At 35.7% G+C, this 19622-nt stretch overlaps 1 protein-coding gene across 4 annotated transcripts in view; it reads right to left on the reverse strand.

The window, feature by feature from the left end:
* The window catches only part of LOC105488276 (MAM and LDL receptor class A domain containing 1), a 1027522-nt gene that overhangs the window by 582247 nt on the left and 425653 nt on the right, over positions 1-19622 (reverse strand). For all 4 annotated transcript variants that reach the window (XM_071070418.1, XM_071070419.1, XM_071070417.1 and 1 more), the window contains one exon: positions 18976-19096. In XM_071070418.1, coding sequence (XP_070926519.1) covers positions 18976-19096 — 121 coding nt within the window. The remainder of the gene's footprint in view (positions 1-18975; positions 19097-19622) is intronic.

A 19622-nucleotide genomic window follows, 5' to 3' on the forward strand; every position in this document is an offset into this window, starting at 1 on the left:
CTATTTTTTCAGTGAAATAGTATGTAAGATCACAGTTGAGGCTAGGAATAGAGAAGTGGAAGACAGATGTTAAAGAAGACAGATGAAAAATGTGTTATTCATTGAGGAAGGCAGGGGAGGCAATGGATTGGGGAAATTGCATATGCTTACCGGGTAACCTTGAGAACACACTTTAGGGCAGCAATCCCCAATGTAAAGTGAGAACAGATGGCACTGGGTTTTTGTTTGTTTGTTTTTGTTTTTCTATCTCTAGCCACACTCAGCTATGCTTGTTGACTGGATGTAGAGTATAAGGAAAAGGGTGGAGTTAAAGATGAGTACAAAGTGTTTACCTGTAGCAACTGAAGAATGGCGTTGTCATTTCTAACCCTGGGCATACTCTAAGACCATGTTTGGAGGAAACTCTCAGAAGCTTGCAGGTGGGTATGAAAAATTTAAGATCCCAATTAAACGTCCAGGGGAAGATGTTTAATAGAGAGTTAAATCTGAGTCTGGAGTTCAAGAAAGAGGTTTAAACTAGAGATACAAATTTGGGAGACATGATCGTATCGATGGCATTTAAAGCTGAAGACTAAATGAGTTTTCTACAGTAGTGAAGATAAAAGATCTAAGGTCTAGACATCAGAGCCAGAAAGAAAAACAAGCAAAAATGAGAAAGAACAATCAAGGAAGTTGAGGAAAACCTAGGGAATTTGCCATCTTGAAAGCCAAGTGAATAAAATGTTTTCAGGAAACGGAAAATGTGGTTAGCTGCAAATAATGCTTTTAGTAATCCCCATTTATTTACAAAGGATATTTTCCAAGACCCCCTAGTAGATGGCTGAAGCTCTGGATTATGCTGAACACAACATATGCTGCTTTTCTATCTGACAATCAAGTTGGCTACCAAGCAGGGTGGTCATAGACAGCCTGAATACACTGGACAAAAGGATGATTCACATCCTGGGCAGGACAGATAAGGACAGCATGAGATTTCATCACACTACTCAGAATGGAGTGCAATTTAAAACTTGTGAATTTATTTCTGGAATTTTCCATTTTATATTTTCAGACTGAGGTTGACTGTGGAAAGCAAAACTGCAGATAAGGGTGGACCACTGTACAAATCAGGATGAGGGCTAAGAATTGACTTTTAGATGTAACAATATAAGGCCCTTGTGGGTCCTGATTACAGGAGGAAAAGCCTGAATAGAGAGAATTTAAGTAAATATTGGAGAAGAGAATAACTTTTGACAACATCTTTCTAAGACTTTATCAAGGAAAACTGAGAAATAAGGTAGAAAGCTGTCATAGAAAATGGGGTCAAGAGAGTTGAACAGCATGTTTATCTAGGCTCATGGGGAAGACACAGTAGACAGGGACAAAGTGGGTGGGATTTGCTGGAGAGACACCATTGAATAGTAAAGAAAAGATGGGATCTAGTTCACAAGCAGAAAGTATCGAAGTGTCCAGACAGCTCATGTATGGTAATAGAGTGACAGTGTCATTATGGAAATTGTATTTTAGAAACTGGGAATAATAAAGAAACCAAGGCTGCTTGAGTAGCACTAAAGACTTACAGTGAAAAAGAAGAGAACGTTTTGTTGTTACTGGATAAATGACTCCCATGAGGAACTCTTGTTACTCCAGAGTCCTTAAAGAGGACTCAATAGGCTATGGAAAATATTACAAAAATACAAGCAATAACTGTATATCAATTCATACCAAATTTGTACAGGCTTACAAAAAACCTATGTTTATTTTCTTTATGTTTATATTTAAAAGCAAATATAACTTAGGCTCATCAGGGTCTCTAAGGAGCACCCACAATTGTGTTTGAAATGTGAAATTGTATTAATGAGCTCATGTTAAAAACGGTACCCATTATTATGCTTATATTTATGAGAAGACTGTTAGTGCTATAGTGACATGAGGTGGGTTGTTATTAGACAAATAATTTTTTTTTAGATAATCACATTAAGAGTATACTATAGTAATATAGATGAACAAAATGTATGATTCATAAAAGACCCTACTATTTTTTCTCTGGGGGTAGGCAGAAATTAGTGATACATTTTTTAAATAATGTAACTTTTTTTCTATCATGCTAAATGTTTATTTATATTGTCTTTGCATTACATATATATGCATATATATGTGTGTGTGTGTATATATATGTATTATTTTTTTCCCTAGACCAAGCTAATGATCTCAAATGTTTTATACTTCTTGGTAAAAGCTCAATTACCTAAAGAGCCAAAATATGAATATTTTAAGTTAAAACTCAGGTTGCTTGGTTAAAATTTATAGGGATCTCTTATTACCCAAGATAACCTGCTCTCCAGGATATAAGGAATTATTTATATTAACCCCTACCCATGTTTACAACCCAAATCAAGTGCAATTGTATTAATATTCCCATATATTGTAGCACTATTTAATAATTCAATCTTTCTTTTTTTGTGAGATGGGATCTCACTGTGTTGCCCAGGCTGGAGTGCAGTGGCATGATCATGGTTCACTGCAGCCTCAACCTCCCAAACTTTAGCGATCCTTCCTTCTCAGCCTCTGAGTAGCTGGGACTACAAGCATGTGCCACCATGCCCAGCTAATGTTTGTATTTTTTGTAGAGATGAGGTTTTGTCATGTTGCCCAGACTGGTCTGGAACTCCTGGGCTCAAGTGATCCTCCTGCCTCAGCCTCTCAAAGTGCTGGGATTATAGGTGAGAGCCACCGAGCCTGGCTTGATAGTTCCATCTTATTTCATGACTATGTATGCCTGATGTTGTAAGTTATTTTATCACCCTCTTACAATTCTATTGTTGATCGTTTGTTGAAATAATGTTGGCCTTCTTTCAGAATTCATTGTGAGGCATACAGTATTTCCAGGAACTGAAGAAGTATTAGAAAAATCTGTCTAATAAATTTCAAAACTGAAAAGAGTATAAAGCCATATTTCAAGTATCCCTGTGAACACAAAAGAACAAATACAAAGAAAACCCACAAAGGCACACCCTAGCCAATCTGCCGAAAATCTATGCCAGAGAGAAAAATGTTAAAAGCAGCTGAAAAAAAAAAAAGCATAAATCACCTTCAAAGAATAATTATTAGACCTCTTTAATAGATGCAATGGAAACCAGAAAGAAAAGGAATGTTATCTTTAGAGTGTTGGAAGAAAATAACTGCTGGTGCATTTGTTTTCTATTGACACCCAGGGCATTGGTTTTATTTTATTTTAGTTGGTTATATTTTATTTTAGTTTCTATCAGTTTTCTACTGCTATGTAACAAACGACCGCAACCTAGGGACTTGCCACACTCATTTATTACCTCATAGTTTCTGTAGGTCAGAGGTCTAGGACGGCAGGGCATGGCTGTCTGCTTAGGGTCTCACAAGGCAGCAATAAAAGTGCAAGTCACAATGGCTCTTATCTGGAGGCTGTGGGGGGAAATCTTCTTCCTGGCTTATTCTCATTTATGCGGATGGCAGAATTCAGTTTTTTGTGGCTGTTAGGACTGAGGTCCTTGTTTTATTGCTGGCTGTCTGCTGAGGATTTCTTTTGTCTCCTTAAGGCTGCCTGTCCTATCTTTTCATGTGGCTCCTTCCATCTTTAAACCAGCAATGGCATACCAAGCCCTCTTCTTATTTGCTTTTTCCCCTACTTTTTCTTTATTGTCATAAAATACACATAACATAAAATTATTATCTAAACCATTTTAAGTGCACAACTTAGGAGTATTAAGTGCATTCATATTGTTGCACAACCATCACCAACATCCATGTCCAAAACTCTTTTCATCTCGCAAAACTGACATCTGTACCCATTACACAAGAATACTCCACTTCCTTCTTCCTCAGGCCCAGGAAATTACCATTCTACTGTCTCTAAGATTTAGGCTATTCTCTGTACCTCAGATAAGTCTAACCATATCATTATTTCTTTTTGTGACTGGCTTATCTCACTAAGCAATATGTCCTCAAGTTTGGTTTTTTTGGGGTTTTTTTTTTGTTTTGTTTTTACTTATTTATTTTTGAGATGGAGTTTTGCTCTGTTGCCCAGGCTGGAGTGCAGTGGCATGAGCGATCTCGGCTCACTACAACCTCCACTTCCCAGATTCAAACAATTCTCCTGCTTCAGCCTCCTGAGTAGCTGGGATTACAGGTGCACACCACCACACCCAGCTAATTTTTGTATTTTTAGTAGAGATGGGATTTCACCATGTTGGCCAGGTTGGTCTCAAACTCCTGACCTCAGGTGATCCACCCACCCACCTCAGCCTCCCAAAGTGCTGGGATTACAGGCGTCAGTAACTGCACCCGGCCATGTCCTCAAGTTTTATTCACTTTATAGCATATGTCAGAATTTCTTTCCTTGTTATGACTGAATAACATTCCACTGTATGCATTCACCACATTTTTCTTATCCCCTCATCTGTCAATGAATGAATGGGTTACTTTCAGCTTTTAGCTATTGTGAATAATATTTCTATGAATATGAGTGTACAAATACCTCTTTGAGATCCTGCTTTCAATTATTTTGAGTATATACCCAAAGCTGGAATTGCCAAATCATATGGTAATCATATTTTTAATTTTTTTGAAGAACTACTTTCCTCTTCCACAGTAGCTATGCCATTTTACATCCCCAACAGTGCACACGAGTTCCAATTTCCACACCTTCACTAAAACTTGTTAATTTCTGGATTGGTTTTTTGTTTGGTTGTTTTTTGTTTTGGGTTTCTATTTTTTTGGTAGTAATCAAATGGGTGCATGGTGGTATCTCATTGTTTTGATTTGCATTTCCCTAATGTTGGTGATGTTGGATATCTTTTTACATGCTTATTGGTCATGTGTTTATCTTCTTTGGAGAAACGTCCATTAAAATATTTTGTCTACTTTTGAATTGAGCTGTTGGTCTCAATAATAGACCAATATAGAAGTTCTCTCTATATTGTGGATATCAATCCCTTATCAGATATATAACTTGCAAAAGTTTCTCCCCTTCTTGGGGTTGCCTTTTTATTCTGTTGATAGTGTTTCAGGATGCAAAAAATTTTAAAGTTTTCAAAAAGTCCAATTTGTCTATTTTTTATTTTGTTGCCTATGCCTTTGGTGTCATCCATTAAATCACTGACAACCTCAGCATCATAAAGTTTTTGTCCTATATTTTCTTTTAAGAGTTTTATAGTTTTAGGTCTTATATTTAGGTTATGGATTGATTTTAAGTTAATTTTTGAATATGAAGTTAGGTAAGTGTCCAACTTCATACTTTCACAAGTTGGTATCTAGTTTTCCCAGGAGCATGTATTGAAAATACTGGTTTTTACCAATTGAATGGTGTTGGTACCTTTGCCAAAAAAAAAAAAAATCATTTGATCATATATGTGAGGGTTTATTTCTGGACTCTGTAATCTCTTCCATTGATCTATACATTGGTCTTTTTGGTAGTACCATACTGTTTTGTTTACTGTAGTTTTGTAATAAGTTTTGAAATCAGGGGGTGTGTGTGTCCTCCAACTTTGTTCCTCTTTTTCAGAATAATTTTGTCTATTTGGGGTTGAGATTAAATATGAACTTATTTTCTATTTCAGCTAAAAAAAATGTGATTGGTATTTTAATAGGGATTGTATTGAATATGTAGATCACTTTGAGTGGTACTCACATGTTAAGGATATTAAGTCTTCTAATCCATGAACATGGAATGTCTTTTCATTATTTATATTTTTAAAGTTTCTTTCAGAAATTTTAAAAAATTTTTTTATTGTACAAGTCTTTCACCATCTTAATTCCTAAAGACTTTTTCTCTTTTTTTATGTTATTGCAAACAAATTGGCTTTTTAATTTCCTTTTTGGATGGCTCATTGCTAATGTACAGAAATGCAACCAATTTTTGTATTTTAACTTTATATTTTGTTGAATTCATTTTTTAGTTCTAATAGGATTTTTTTTTAGAACTTACAGGGATATTTACATATAAAAATTCTTTCCAATTTGTATGACTTTTATTTCATTGTCTTTATTCCTATTATTTTCTTTTTTTGTTATGTTTTAAACTAATTGCTTTTGCTAGTACTATGAATAGAAGTGGCAAACGTGGATATGGTTGGACATCCTTGCCTTATTCCTGATCTTAAAAGAAAACCTTTTAGTCTTTCACCAATGAGTATAATGTAGCTGTGGGTTTTTCATATACGGCTTTTAATATGTTGAGGTGGTTTCCTTTTTTTCCTGGTTTGTTGAGTATTTTTATCCTGAATTGAATATTGAATTGTATCAAATGTTTTTTCTGCATCAATTGAGGTGATAACATGTTTTTTTCTTTCCTTCATTCCGTTAATGTGGTGCATTACATAGATAGATATTCCTAGATTGAACCATTCCTGCATTCCAGGAAAAAATCCCACTTGGTAATGTTGTATAATCTTTTTAATATGCTTCTGATATAAATTTGCTAATATTTTGTTGAGGATTTTGCATAAATGATCATAAAGGATATGGGTTCATAGTTTTTGTGTGTTTTTTTGTTTTGTTTTTTGGTTTTTTTTGCAGTCCCTTTGTCTGGCTTGAGTCTTAGGGTAATGCTGGCCTCACTGAATAAGTTAGAAAATATTCCTTCTCTTCAAATTTTTGGAAAAATTTGAGAAGGACTGTTGTTAGTTCTTTTTTACATATGTGGCAAACTTCACCACTGATACTAATGGGACAGTTCCAGGGCTTTACTTTGTTGGCAGATCTTTTATTACTCATCAAATCTCTTTGCTAGTTGTAGATCCATTCAGATTTTCTATTTCTTTGTGCTTTAGTCTTGGTAGGTTTTACATTTCCAGAAATCTGTTTATTATACTTAAGTTATCCAATTTTGTGGCATGCACTTGTATATGGTACTCTCTTATAATCTTTTTTATTTATGTAGAATTGATAGTAATGTCCCCACTTTTATTTCTGATTATAATAATTTGAATCTTCTCTCTCTCTTTGTCTCTCCCTCTCTCTGTTTCTCTTTCCCTCTCTCTCTCTTTTTCTCTTGGTCCATTTAGCTAAAGGTTTGTCAATTTTATCCATCTTTTTGAAGAACCAATGTTTGATTTCTTTGATTTGCTTTATTATCTTGATTTATTCACTTCTATCAAAGCTTTTCACTTCCACCTGCCTTCAAAATAGATCCAGAATCTGCCCACTTCTGACCATCTCTACTGCTCTCACCCTACCTAGTTGAAGTCACCATCATTTCCTTATTCAGTACTTGGAATACTCCCCAACTGCTCTTTCTGCTTCCATTTTTGCCACTGGCCATCAGTTGGGAGCTTGCTGGTAATGTCATCTAGACTTTGGTGTTGCTAGTACCTGAACCGACAATAACAGCTAAGCTGTAGTCATCTTCCGTTGAACATAAATATTTGCACAGATCAACAACATCAAACAAGGTCACTCTGTAGACTGAGAAATAAAACCAGACAAAAAGAAGGTCACTCTATTCATTTCTGAACACAGACAAAAAAAAAGATCACAGTGTAAACTCGAAAGTGCTCAAATATTCATTCCCCTTTCCTGACTGACATGAGTATTGTATTTTAACCAATGATAACTTCAGTTCAATTTCTCTCACCTCCTAAATAAAATTTATTTAGATACACAATTAAAGAATTATCCTATTTTTTGAAAAAACATCCAATCAAAAGAAAATTCTTGCTTCCTTGAGCCCTTCTGTAAACCACCCAACACAAGTTCAAATCCTAGAACAAGTTCCTCTTGCTAAGCCACATCCCAGTTTTTCCTGGTAGGCCATTTTCCTTGCTTAGCAACTATCAATAAACCCAATTTTGTTACAGGTTGTCATTGATGATGGGCATCAACAACCCCCTTCTATCCCTTTTCAATGTAGCAAACACAGTGATTGTGGCAAGTCAGATATTGCAAGTCTTCTGTTCAAAATGCTCCCAGTCTCATTTAAAAGCTAGTGTCCTTACAATGACCCATAAGGCCTCAGCTGAAATGGTCCTCAACCTTGGTTGCACATAATTTAAAAATTATGAATGCCAGGATTCTACCCTAGAGATTGTGATTTAATTAGCCCTGCCTCAAGACTTTTCGTTTCGACTTTCATTTTAGATACAGTGAGTACATGTGCAGATTTGTTCCACGGGAATACTGCACGATGCCAAGGTTTGGAGTACAGATCCCATAACCCAGGTAGTAAGCACAGTACCCAACAGGTAGTTTTTAAACCCACCCACCTGTCCACCCTCCAGTAGTCCATTGTCTATTGTGTCCATATTTATGTTCATGTGCACTCAATGTTTTAGTTGCCACTTACAATTGAGAACATGTGGTATTTGGTTTCCGTTTCTGTGTTCATTTGCTTAGGATTCTGCCCTCCAACTCAATCCATGTTGCTGCAAAAAACTCGAAGTGCCTCTCACACACAGCCAATGTTGGGAACCATTGCTCTAGGTGGGCAGCTCTTCCTCAGCCTTATTATCCTATACTTGTTCTCTTTAATCAACCTCTTCCAGTCACACTGGTCCCCTTGCAATTGTTCAAACTCAGCAGGTGTGTTCCTGTCCCAATCCCTTAGTTCCTTCTTTCTTCTTAGAACACTCTTTCCAGAGATATCTCAAAGCTTGTTTCCTCACCTTCTCAAGTCTTTGTTTCAATGCCACCTTGTAACTGAGATGTACTATGACCACTCTCTTGGAAATTGCAAAGTTCCCTTGCCTTCCCCCATTGCCCTTTCCTTGCCTCATTTTTTCTCTACAGCATACATCCCTTCTAAAAATAGTACATAATTTATTCACTCATTATAAGTGTCAGTCTCTCCCCAGCTAGGAAGCAGGGCCCTAATATTAATCCTCTTTATACCTTATTTTACAGAGCTATAAATTAGCTTGTGCATGCAAATTTACTTCAAACACTGTCAGCTATAAAGTAAGTGCTTAAAAGTAAGCATGTGAGTATTTATACTATATAAATTAAGTAAATTATTCTGTGGTCTTTTAGGTGTCTTTAAACCTATATTCCAAAGAGATAATTCTATCACATCAGAAGCAATGTACATTTCACTCCCTACAGTGGTGTGTTTCTGCAAGGCAGGGAGACATCAACTGCTTGGATGCTTGGAACACTTGGTGTAAGATGGGGAAGGCTCTGTACGCCCCCCTTTTACCTATCACACACATTGCTAACCTGAAAATGGAAACAAAATCAACAAGAGTAGTGGCATGGGAGAAAAGAGAAGAACTGAATAGTTTCAGCATATAAGCAAAAAAAAGAAAAGGAAAGCTGCTAATACTTCTAACACAATTTTAAGAGTGAAGAAGAACAATGATCTTGTCAAAAAAATAATATCCCATCCAAGCTCAAAGTAAAGACACAGAAAAAAAAATCCAGTCTCCATAGTCACCATTAATAATCTAATGTATTGGAATTTAATCTTAAATAATCACAGAAAAAGCCTTTCTTATTAAATGCCTGACTTTTATTCTAAATAGAATTTTCAACTGAGGAAGAAGAATCACTTATTTTCACTACTATCCTGAATTCTCCTAATGTAACAACATGATTATCTGCAACTAAGATTGATCAAAATATCATGGGTTATTTATCAGATTTTACCTGTCTATAGAAATACTTTTCACTTTTCTTTATCAGTGATCAATGACTTCCATAAATGAGGGTGAATGGACATTTTCTCCACTTCTTGGTTTTATGCCACAGAAATGACAAGCCTTCACCAGAAACAATCTCCCATTAGGGTCTTTCACAATGACGTCTGTCTAGAGGGATTTGTCTGACTAGAAAATAGTTGTCAAGATTTTAAACTTGAGGACAATGAAAAGAGAATGGAAATCCAGTCTACTAAGGAAAAATAACCAGATAGCCTTTTTCCCTACAGGGACTTATTTACCAATATGCATTTAATAAAAAAGGAAGATACTCAATAATTAGCATATTTATGCATATTTTGAGACTTTTTTTCCTTGTATTCAGGGCTATGGAAAAAGAACATAAGATAGAACATAGAAAACAGCAGCTAATTTTCCCAGGTCTTATTAAATTAAAAGTAATTTGTAATTATACAGAGAGACATATCATAGAAAGCCTTTAATATTATAATTAAGATTAAATATCTCCACTCTAGCCAAAAAGGCCTACTCAGAAACATTTTTCAGAAAATACACTGAAAAAATAGTACTAATTCAAAGACTAAGACACACACACACACACACACACACACACAAACACTTTTCAAAAAAATATAGAGCAGAGAGTTGCTATAGGAAATTCAAGCCTTCTCTCTGAATTTATGTAATAAAAGAAAACATAAGACTCAGTGCAGAGTAATGCAATTATTCTTGATCAGTAGCATTATTTATTTCAGTCTTGAGGAAACTAAGTATTTGCTCACAAAAATAGGAACTTATAAATAGTATTTCAATAACCTATACTAAAGAAACAATTTAGAGTAACAATTTTGATATAAGAAAAATAAAGATAAGTTTTCAAAAATGATAAGGTGGCATTATGATTGGCCTCTACATCAAATAACCTGTCCAGGAGAAATGGACTTTTCAGAACACTGGAATTATGGGAAGACACCTAGGTACTGGCTCTGCTCTCTGGAGCTCACTCCCAATCTGCCTCCTTTTAGGGTTTGTCCTGATGCCAAGTTTGGCTTGCGAGCTAAGATGTGCACATCATGTTAAACACTCCCTTAAATGAAAACATACAGAGTATTTGTCTAGTTCCTCATAAATGGCAACGTGAGTCCAGGTCTAAAATCCACTCTTGGCATTGAACTTTTCTGATACGTTGTAATTCCACCCTGCCCAGACAAAAATTGTATCCAACAGTGATTCACCCTGCAGCCTGTCCCTTAGAGTTTCTGAAGGTTCAGAGAAGTTTTGTTGAAATATGTTGTATGTGTCATGCTATGTAGGTATTTCAGTCCTTCAGTTATTATGATTAAAATATCAGAGACAATTTAACATCATAGTCAGTGTGTGGTGTTTTAACTGGCAGAGAGAAAGAGACTCCTTGAAAACCTGGCCACCTGGGTTACAATTTAAGTAATTGTGCTTTTATATCATAATATAAATAAATATGGAAACATTCAATTAAATTATCCAAGGCTATCAAAATTCTGCAAAACTTCCTAACCTCTATGTATCCCAAACAGTTCTTGAACAAATCCATTTTCTCTCATTTACCAAAATTGGTTACAATTTATACTTGCTATTTTTGTCTATAAAATCTGAAGATATTTCAAGGCACTGAAGATCTAAATTTTTAGCAAACTTAATAACCCGTTTAAGGTAGGCCATAATCAGTCTCATGTAAAAGAGAAAGTAAATTGTGTTAAACATGGTTGTGAAAGTGAGAAAACTTCAAGTAAATAGTATTAAAATATTAAATGTTTGAAATTCAAGAATAGCAATGGTCCTTTTAGGGGGATTTAAGTTCATAAACAGAAATCCTGAGAGTGGCATTGCCTCTTCCTCCTCATAAGAAACCCCTGTTTTTTCAAGCAATTAAGGTCTTCATAAGAAAAGTGATATGTTCATTTTTTCAACGCTAGAATCGCAGCCTAAATTTTGCATGCTTCCTTCAAACCTTTTTGCTGCAAAGAAGACAAGAAAAAAAAAAAAAGACTCCTATTTCTCCGTATTCTTCACTGTGTCTTTACCTCACCTCCACTCATTGCCAGAATCTTTAATGAAAGCATTCACAAAAATGGGATGAAGAATTAGCATTTCTATGAATAAACAGATTCACAGTATAAAATTAGCTTTTTCAAAAAAAGCAGGCAAAAAAAAAAAAAGAACTTAAAAAAAGACTTTAGAGAACTGGAGCTCATTTGCTAATTTTCTAATTCAATTCCATATTAGGGTGGGTCCATTATCCAAATAGTGATCTTTTATTTTCCTTTTATGTCTGAAAAATTATCTTTTAAGTCCCTGAAAAGCACTATAAGAATTAAAAGCTATTTAATACATTTCAGATTTATAAAATGTAATGTAACTAAAGAAATAATTACTAAGGACAAAGGATTAAGTATTATTTTTTAAAGACATTCATTCATTAAACTTCTAGACATTGGAAGGCTGAGGCGGGCAGATCACGAGGTCAGGAGATCGAGACCATCCTGGCTAACACGGTGAAACCCCATCTCTACTGAAAATACAAAAAAATTAGCCGGCCGTTGTGGCGGGCACCTGCAGTCCCAGCTACTCAGGAGGCTGAGGCAGGAGAATGGTGTGAACCTGGGAGGCGTGAGCCCAGACTGTGCCACTGCACTACAGCCTGGGCAACAGAGCGAGACTCCATCTCAAAAAAAAAAAAAGAAATATAGGTTTTGGAGGCAGACTGTGTTTAAAATGGAATTCTAACTGATAAGAAAACTAAATGATAAGAAAGTTTGTAAAATGAGGAAAATAGTACCTATTTCTTATATTTGATGATTAAAAGACTATATAGGTAAGGTTCTTAAACCATGTACATTTGGTAACAGTCTTAATGTATATCAGAGACAGGCCTAGAACTTTTAATCCCTGGCAGAACTTGCAATAGACACTCTTCTTAAACAGCAAGAAAACTAGAAAACATCTTAAGAAATTCCTGCTGAGGACTTACATACCTTCTATTGAATATATTCTCCAACTTCCTAGACTTAAAATAGCTACTTGTTTACATCTCTAATCCAGTAATCATTACAAAACTATTAAACCGATACATTTCTTCCCTTATAGACTAAGCTTCTTTTCTTAATTTTTAAAACAAATTTTATTGTGTATATCAAACATACATGGCATAAGGTTATGAGATACATATAGAGGTTATTACAGCGAGGCAAATTAAATATCCATTATCTCACATAATTACCCCTTTTTTTCTTTTATTTTGTGGCAAGAGTAGCTAAAACTCACTCATTTATCAAATCTGAAAACTCAAATCCAGGAAAGTATTATTAACCGTAGTCCTCATGTTGTACATTCCATCCCTAGATACATTTCTCCTCCATATCTGCTACATCATATCCTCCGATCTACATATCTCCATTTCTTTCTTTTGGCCCCTGCCTCTGATAACCACTGTTTCATTATCTATAACTGTATACAATTTTTAGATGCCACTCATAATTGAGATAATGTAATATTTTCCTTCCTGTGTTTGGCTTATTTCACTTAGCATAATTTCCTCCAGATTCACCCAGGATGCGAAAAAAGGCAGAATCTCTTTTTTTTTTAAGGCTGAATAATATTCCACTGTTTTGTAAATACCACAGTTTATCTATCTGTCCATAACAGACACTTAGGTTGTTTTCATGTCTTGGCTATCAAGAATAATCCTGCAGCAAACATGGGAGTGCAGATAGCTTTCTGAGGTGGGAATTTCATTTCTTCTGGGTATATACCCAAAGGAGGGATTGCTAAATCATAGGGTAGTTTTATTTTCAATTTCTTTAGAAACCTCCATACCATATTCCATAATGGCTGTACAATTCACATTTGTACCAACAGTATATGAGTACTCTTTTCTCCACACTCTTACTAAAATTTGTTACCCTTTTTTTATTATAGCCATCCTAATTGATATGAGGAGGTATCTAAAAGAGTTTTGGATTTGTATTTCCCTGATGATTAATGCCAAAGAAATGTTGAATATCTGTTCATATACCAGTTGATTATTTTTATGACTTCTGTGGAGAAATGTCCATTCAGAGCCTTTGCCCATTTTTTATCTATTTATCTATTTCTGAGTTGTATAAAATCTTCATAAATTTTGAATATTGACCCCTTATCAGATATATGGTTTGCAAATATTTTTCCCGATATGCAGGTTGCTATTTTATTTTGCTGAGTGTTTCCTTTACTGTGCAGAAGCTTTTTAGTTTGAGGTAATCCCATTATATATTTCTGCTTTTGTAGCAAGGGCATTTGGTGTGATATTAAAAAATCATTGCCAACCCCAATGTCAAGGAGTTTTTCCCCTATGTTCTCTTCTAGGAATTTAATGATTTCGGGTCTTAAATATAGGACTTTCTTACATTTTGAATTTATTTAAGTGGATGCTGTAAGACAAAGGTCCAATTTCATTCTTTCGCATGGGAACGTCCAGATTTTCTGGCACCATTTATTGAAGAGACTGTTTTTTCCCTGTTGTGTCCTCTTGGTGCCTTTATCAAAACTTAATTGGTCTTTTATGTTCAGATTTATTTCTGAGATCTCTGTAACAGATTACATTTCTTGAGGGAAATGATCAGACTTTCTTCTTTACCAAATCTCTTGATATAGAAAAGATGCGCATAAGGTTTCTTGTGGGTCACAGAGCATGGCTGCTTGCCAATGTATTAGCACTCAGCAATGGCCCTGATTGTTCTCATCATTCTCATGTATGTTTTGAATGCAGAGGAAAGAGTCTCTCCAACTCTTTGCTCCACCACACTTCCGGAAAATGTCTGTGTTCCTCCATTGTCCTGACTCAAAACCACCTTGGTTTACACCTCGGGTATGGGTAATCAATAAGATGGAATGCTTCTCTTGCTTTTCCTCTTGCCTTTTTTATTGTGTTCAATAGCACAGTTATTTAAATACTTCCGGAAAAGCTTATCCACCAACACACACCCTTCTTTTTTTTCTTCTTCTTCTGTATTACTTTTTCAGGGATGCTACGATAGTTTTAGTATTGTTTTAGTAGAATGCAGAAAGAATGGAGGCATTGCCCTGGAAAAAGACAAACTGAAAGGAGACTCTCAAAGGTGGCAAAATATATAGAACTAGCCAGGGTCTACAGTTTTGTGACCACAGAACTATTTATTTGTACACTATCATTTGAAATAACATTCGTAAGCATTATAGAGCCTTCTACTGCTAGTTGTACTGAAATAGCAAGTGCTTAATAAGAATACTATGATGTTAAAAATAATTTAATAAAGAAATGTTCATAATACATATCTTGTGATAAGAAAATATGAGATCTACCTTTTTTTATGGGGGGGTGGCAGACAGGGTCTCACTCTGTCACCCAGGCTGGAATGCAGTGGGTATGATCTCAGCTCACTGCAACCTGCCCCTCCTCAGTAGCTGGGATTATAGACATGTGCCACCATGCCCTGCTAATTTTTATGTTTTTAGTAGAGAGAGGGTTTTGCGATGTTGGTCAGGCTGGTCTTGAACTCCTGGCCTCAAGTGATCCACCTACCTCAGCCTCCCAAAGTGTGGGGATTAGCAGCTTGACCCACCACACTCAGCCAGATCTACCTCCTTAACACATTTTTAAGTGTACAATACATTGCTATTGACTGTAGGTACCATGTTATACAGCAGATGTCTAGATCTTATTCATCTATTCATCTTGTTTGCCTGAAAATGTATGCCTGTTGAATAGTAATTTTCCACTTCCTCTCCTCCCAGAACCTGGTTCCCACAATTTTACTCTTTGATTCTAGAAACTTGACGACGTAGATACCTCATATAAGTGGTATCATGTGGTACTTATTTTTCTATGACTGGCTAGATACATCCTTGTTCCTGTGTTTTGAGCTCTATCCTGCATTTATTTCAAATGTTATACTCCGACACAGCAAAACTGAAAGTTAGCAGGACGTTTTCATTCATCGCCTCTAGCTTAAAGCAAATCTGGTTTGTTCTCACTGGCAAGTCATTTCCATCAGGAAGAGGTCTCTGTTCTGTCTTCATCAAACAATGCTCACTTGAGTAGTATGCACTTTACATTCAGAGAGTAAATATGTACATATAAATATTTGCCGAAGGAGTCAGTAATGCACTCACAGCAATTAGTGTCATGTGCTCCCTTTGGGCACTCAGGTGGAAAACCATGGATCTTCCTGAATGAAATACAACCTGCATCCTCACCTGGCACAAATCTGGCTTCAAAATTGAGATTAAGAGCGTAAAACAGGCTCTTTCCCTTTAACAAATAAACAGAACGCATAATTGTTTCATCAACACTAGCTTTTAAATATTCTGAAGGAGAAGCAGCTTGATTAAAGGTGAAATCAAAGTAGTACTTGCGATTTTCATCATGTGAGCTGTGAGCAGAAAACTACAGCTCGAAGACTGCTTTGAAGTGGTGCGGCCATTTTTATGCCAATTAAAGATTTCAAAAGCTTCAAGTCCTGTACAGGGTCTGGGTAATCTGGGTAAATCTTTGGCCATTCTGCTCCATACACATAACAATTTACTGTCAATGGAGCATGGCACGTTTTTAAATATTCCTTTCAGTTTCTCTCCATAAACTTCTGCCCATCACTAATACTGAATTCTACAAATGAGATCCTATAATTGTCTACTGGACATATTTGCAAAAACAATAAGAAACCCTTTTTTTTCGTTTATGTACATCCATTGATCTTTCAGGAATCGTTCGTGTAATTTGTCCTAATTAGATATATAATCAATTCAACTGATCTGCTGTTCACATAGAAGCACGCATCCATGAATCCTGAGTGAATTTATGAAAAAGAACTCTCCATAAGCAAGATCAAGTAGTCTCAATAACTTTAGCTAAGGTTAACTTTAGGAATGATTTAAAACCTTTAACCACACGTTTGTCTTGGTAAGAGCTCAGGAAAGGCTACCCCAAAGTACATTGAACTGAACGAGATCCGGAGGTACCCCAGGAGCAAGGTCACTCTGATCTTCCCTGACCTTTCTTTGTGAGCACTGGTCATAAAGAAATTATCTAGCTTATCTTGCCTGAAATTAGGTAACAAGAGCCTCATTCTAGAGGGGTCCTTCCCTGTTCCCAGGGGTGGGAAATTCTACACAAAGGAGTCAAGGAGACTCTGAACACAGAGGCTTTGCTAAGTTTCCCTGCTCAATCTGTTACCATTGGATCATACCCTTTTATCCAGTCACATTTTAAAATGGTTGGTTGTTCTTCACCAAAACTAAGCAGAAAAATACACAGTTTTCTGACTAGGAAAAGGGGCTGAAAAACAAATAAAAATGAAAAAATAAAAGAAAACACATGGTTTTCTCTGGGTCTTTGCATCTTCATTTCTGAAGGCTCCTGTGTCAAGTAAAACTTTGATAAACAAATTGGTTATGCTTTTTCCCCTATTAAACTGTCTTTCATTCTGGGAGTGTCAGCTGTGGCCCTTATGATGGGTGAGGAAAGGTTTTTGTCACACCTTTCTTCCCCTACACTTCCAAGTACTACATTACAAGGGTATGCTCTTCAATGTCAACTTAAATGCCGTTCAGCTATTGCGATTCTGGTGATGTGGTATTTAATTCGGAGAAAGAAAATCTTTAATTAAACAACAAAAATAAGGTAATCCTGCTTAAACTTTAAAAACTAGTAGAAGTGTTTTTTTGTTTTTTGTTTTTTTTTTTTTTTCTTTTCCTGAGACAGAACCTCGCTCTGTCGCCCAGGCTGGAGTGTAGTGGTGCGATCTCGGCTCACCGCAAGCTCCGCCTCCCGGGTTCCCGCCATTCTCCTGCCTCAGCCTCCCAAGTAGCTGGGACTACAGGCGCCAGCCGCCACGCCCGGCTAGTTTTTTGTATTTTTAGTAGAGACGGGGTTTCACCAAGTTAGCCAGGACGGTCTTGATCTCCTGACCTCATGATCCGCCCACATCAGCCTCCCAAAGTGCTGGGATAACAGGTGTGAGCCTCTGCGCTTGGCCGAACTCGTGAATCTTTAAATCATTAAATCTGCTGCTCTGCACTCCTCAGTGTCTATCAGAATCATACACACACACACGTGCACACACATGCATACATGCATGCACACATGCATGGACACACACATACGCAGACATACAGGCACACATGTGCACACATGCACACACACACTTGCATGAACACACACTTGCATGAACACATATTTGCATGAACACACACACAGAGCTTAGAACGGTCTATTATGCATGCAGAACACGCATTCTGAATAAAGTAAATGCACGTTAACCCAATATAAGTTAGTACCCAGAAATATACAATCTCTCGAATGAAAGATGTCTTTAATAAAGGACCTTTAATTAAAAATTCTCGAATCTTCATCTCAATCCAGAATCATGTGCCCCAAATTTTTCTTGATAGCCCATTCAGCTCCTGTAAGAATGCAACTGTTCCACTCACTAAGTATGTTGTGTAAGTAAATATAACTCAGGAATATACACTATGTCTGATTTTCACATGCAAATACTTTCCACAGATATAGATTAAGAAAAATAAAGTGTGATACTTTTCAGAAAACTTTTTTTAATATTGTCTACTTATTTATTGAGATCTGAGGGTAGGAGTGGTCAGAGAGAAACATCAATTAGTACTGGGAAAAGAAAGTAAACGAAGATACACTGTAAACTCTTTCAGTGTGTACACTGATCCCAGAATCTAAATAATGATTAGGTTTTAAAATACATAGTTGCCTATATGAGATTCATTTTTATGGCAACATTTCTGGCCTTTAATTGATATTCTCTCCAAAAAATTTAGTCAAAGAATTAGACAAACTCCATCTGTGATTTGAAAATACTAAATTTTGAATAGAAACACAGAATTTTAAGGTCTAGTTTTAAATTTTTGGTTGGCCTTACATCATTTTTCCAAACACAACGTTTTTGTTTTTTTTGAACTCCTGGGTGATTCTTAAATATGAATACTATTACATGCTCATTTGAAGTTCTGAATAAAATTAATGGAGATGTGAATATTTAAAAAGTGTATTTAAAACATGCAAAACAATTATAATTTTTTCATAACATTTATAATTTAAATATTTGGATGTAATAATTTCAGCTGCAAGCATAGAACATTTTCCGTATTACCAGAAGACAGGGCTAAGGACTAGACTATGGTAGACCAGATGTTTACCATTTAAAAAATGTATATATATCTTAGGTTTCAAGAACAGGTGATATAATCCACACGCTGTATTAGGTATTCGTGACTCTAACATATTTTATATTTTGATATGGAGAAGAGCTTAATTCAATGTTTAAAATAGCAACAGTGACAAGGAAAAACTTACATTTGCTTTGTGTACTGGTCCTTGGTAGTGATTTATAGGAAATTTCACATTCCTGGGATACACTGATGTCATCTAGAGCAACAGTAGCATTTGATGAAAAAACAGTAGCTTCCAAAATTAACTATAATTACAGAAAGATAAAACTGTTAAAAACACATCACAAAAGTAATGTCTTACAATCGTATTTCTTTGTGTAGAGGAACTCTATTTACATCTGTCCCATTTTCCAATCTAATTTTAGAAACCTGTTCTGACCAGAACATCCTAATTTAAATTTATAAAGCCATAACGGCTTTGACAGCATCTTATGTAACCTTAATGCCAAAGGTAACTTTGTTTCAATTAAAAGTGGTAACATTCATCATTAATGAAGGGATCTCTTCCCATTGGAGCCATTAAGAGTCATATGCATTTATAATGAACTCTTTGGAGCAGTCAACTGTGTGGCTTACAACTCAATTTAATTGAGATATGAATTCATTTGTAATGAGTGTGCTGGAGGCAATGATTTATTTCCATATTAAAATATTTAAGTATTATATACATACATAGAAACATAATATATATTATATACATACACAGAAACGTACTCAACGTAGTAAAGCACACACCAATAACCACATATACAGTGGTTGATAATATTCATA

This window comes from Macaca nemestrina, chromosome 9 (assembly GCF_043159975.1).
Source record: "Macaca nemestrina isolate mMacNem1 chromosome 9, mMacNem.hap1, whole genome shotgun sequence".
Lineage (NCBI taxonomy): Eukaryota > Metazoa > Chordata > Mammalia > Primates > Cercopithecidae > Macaca > Macaca nemestrina.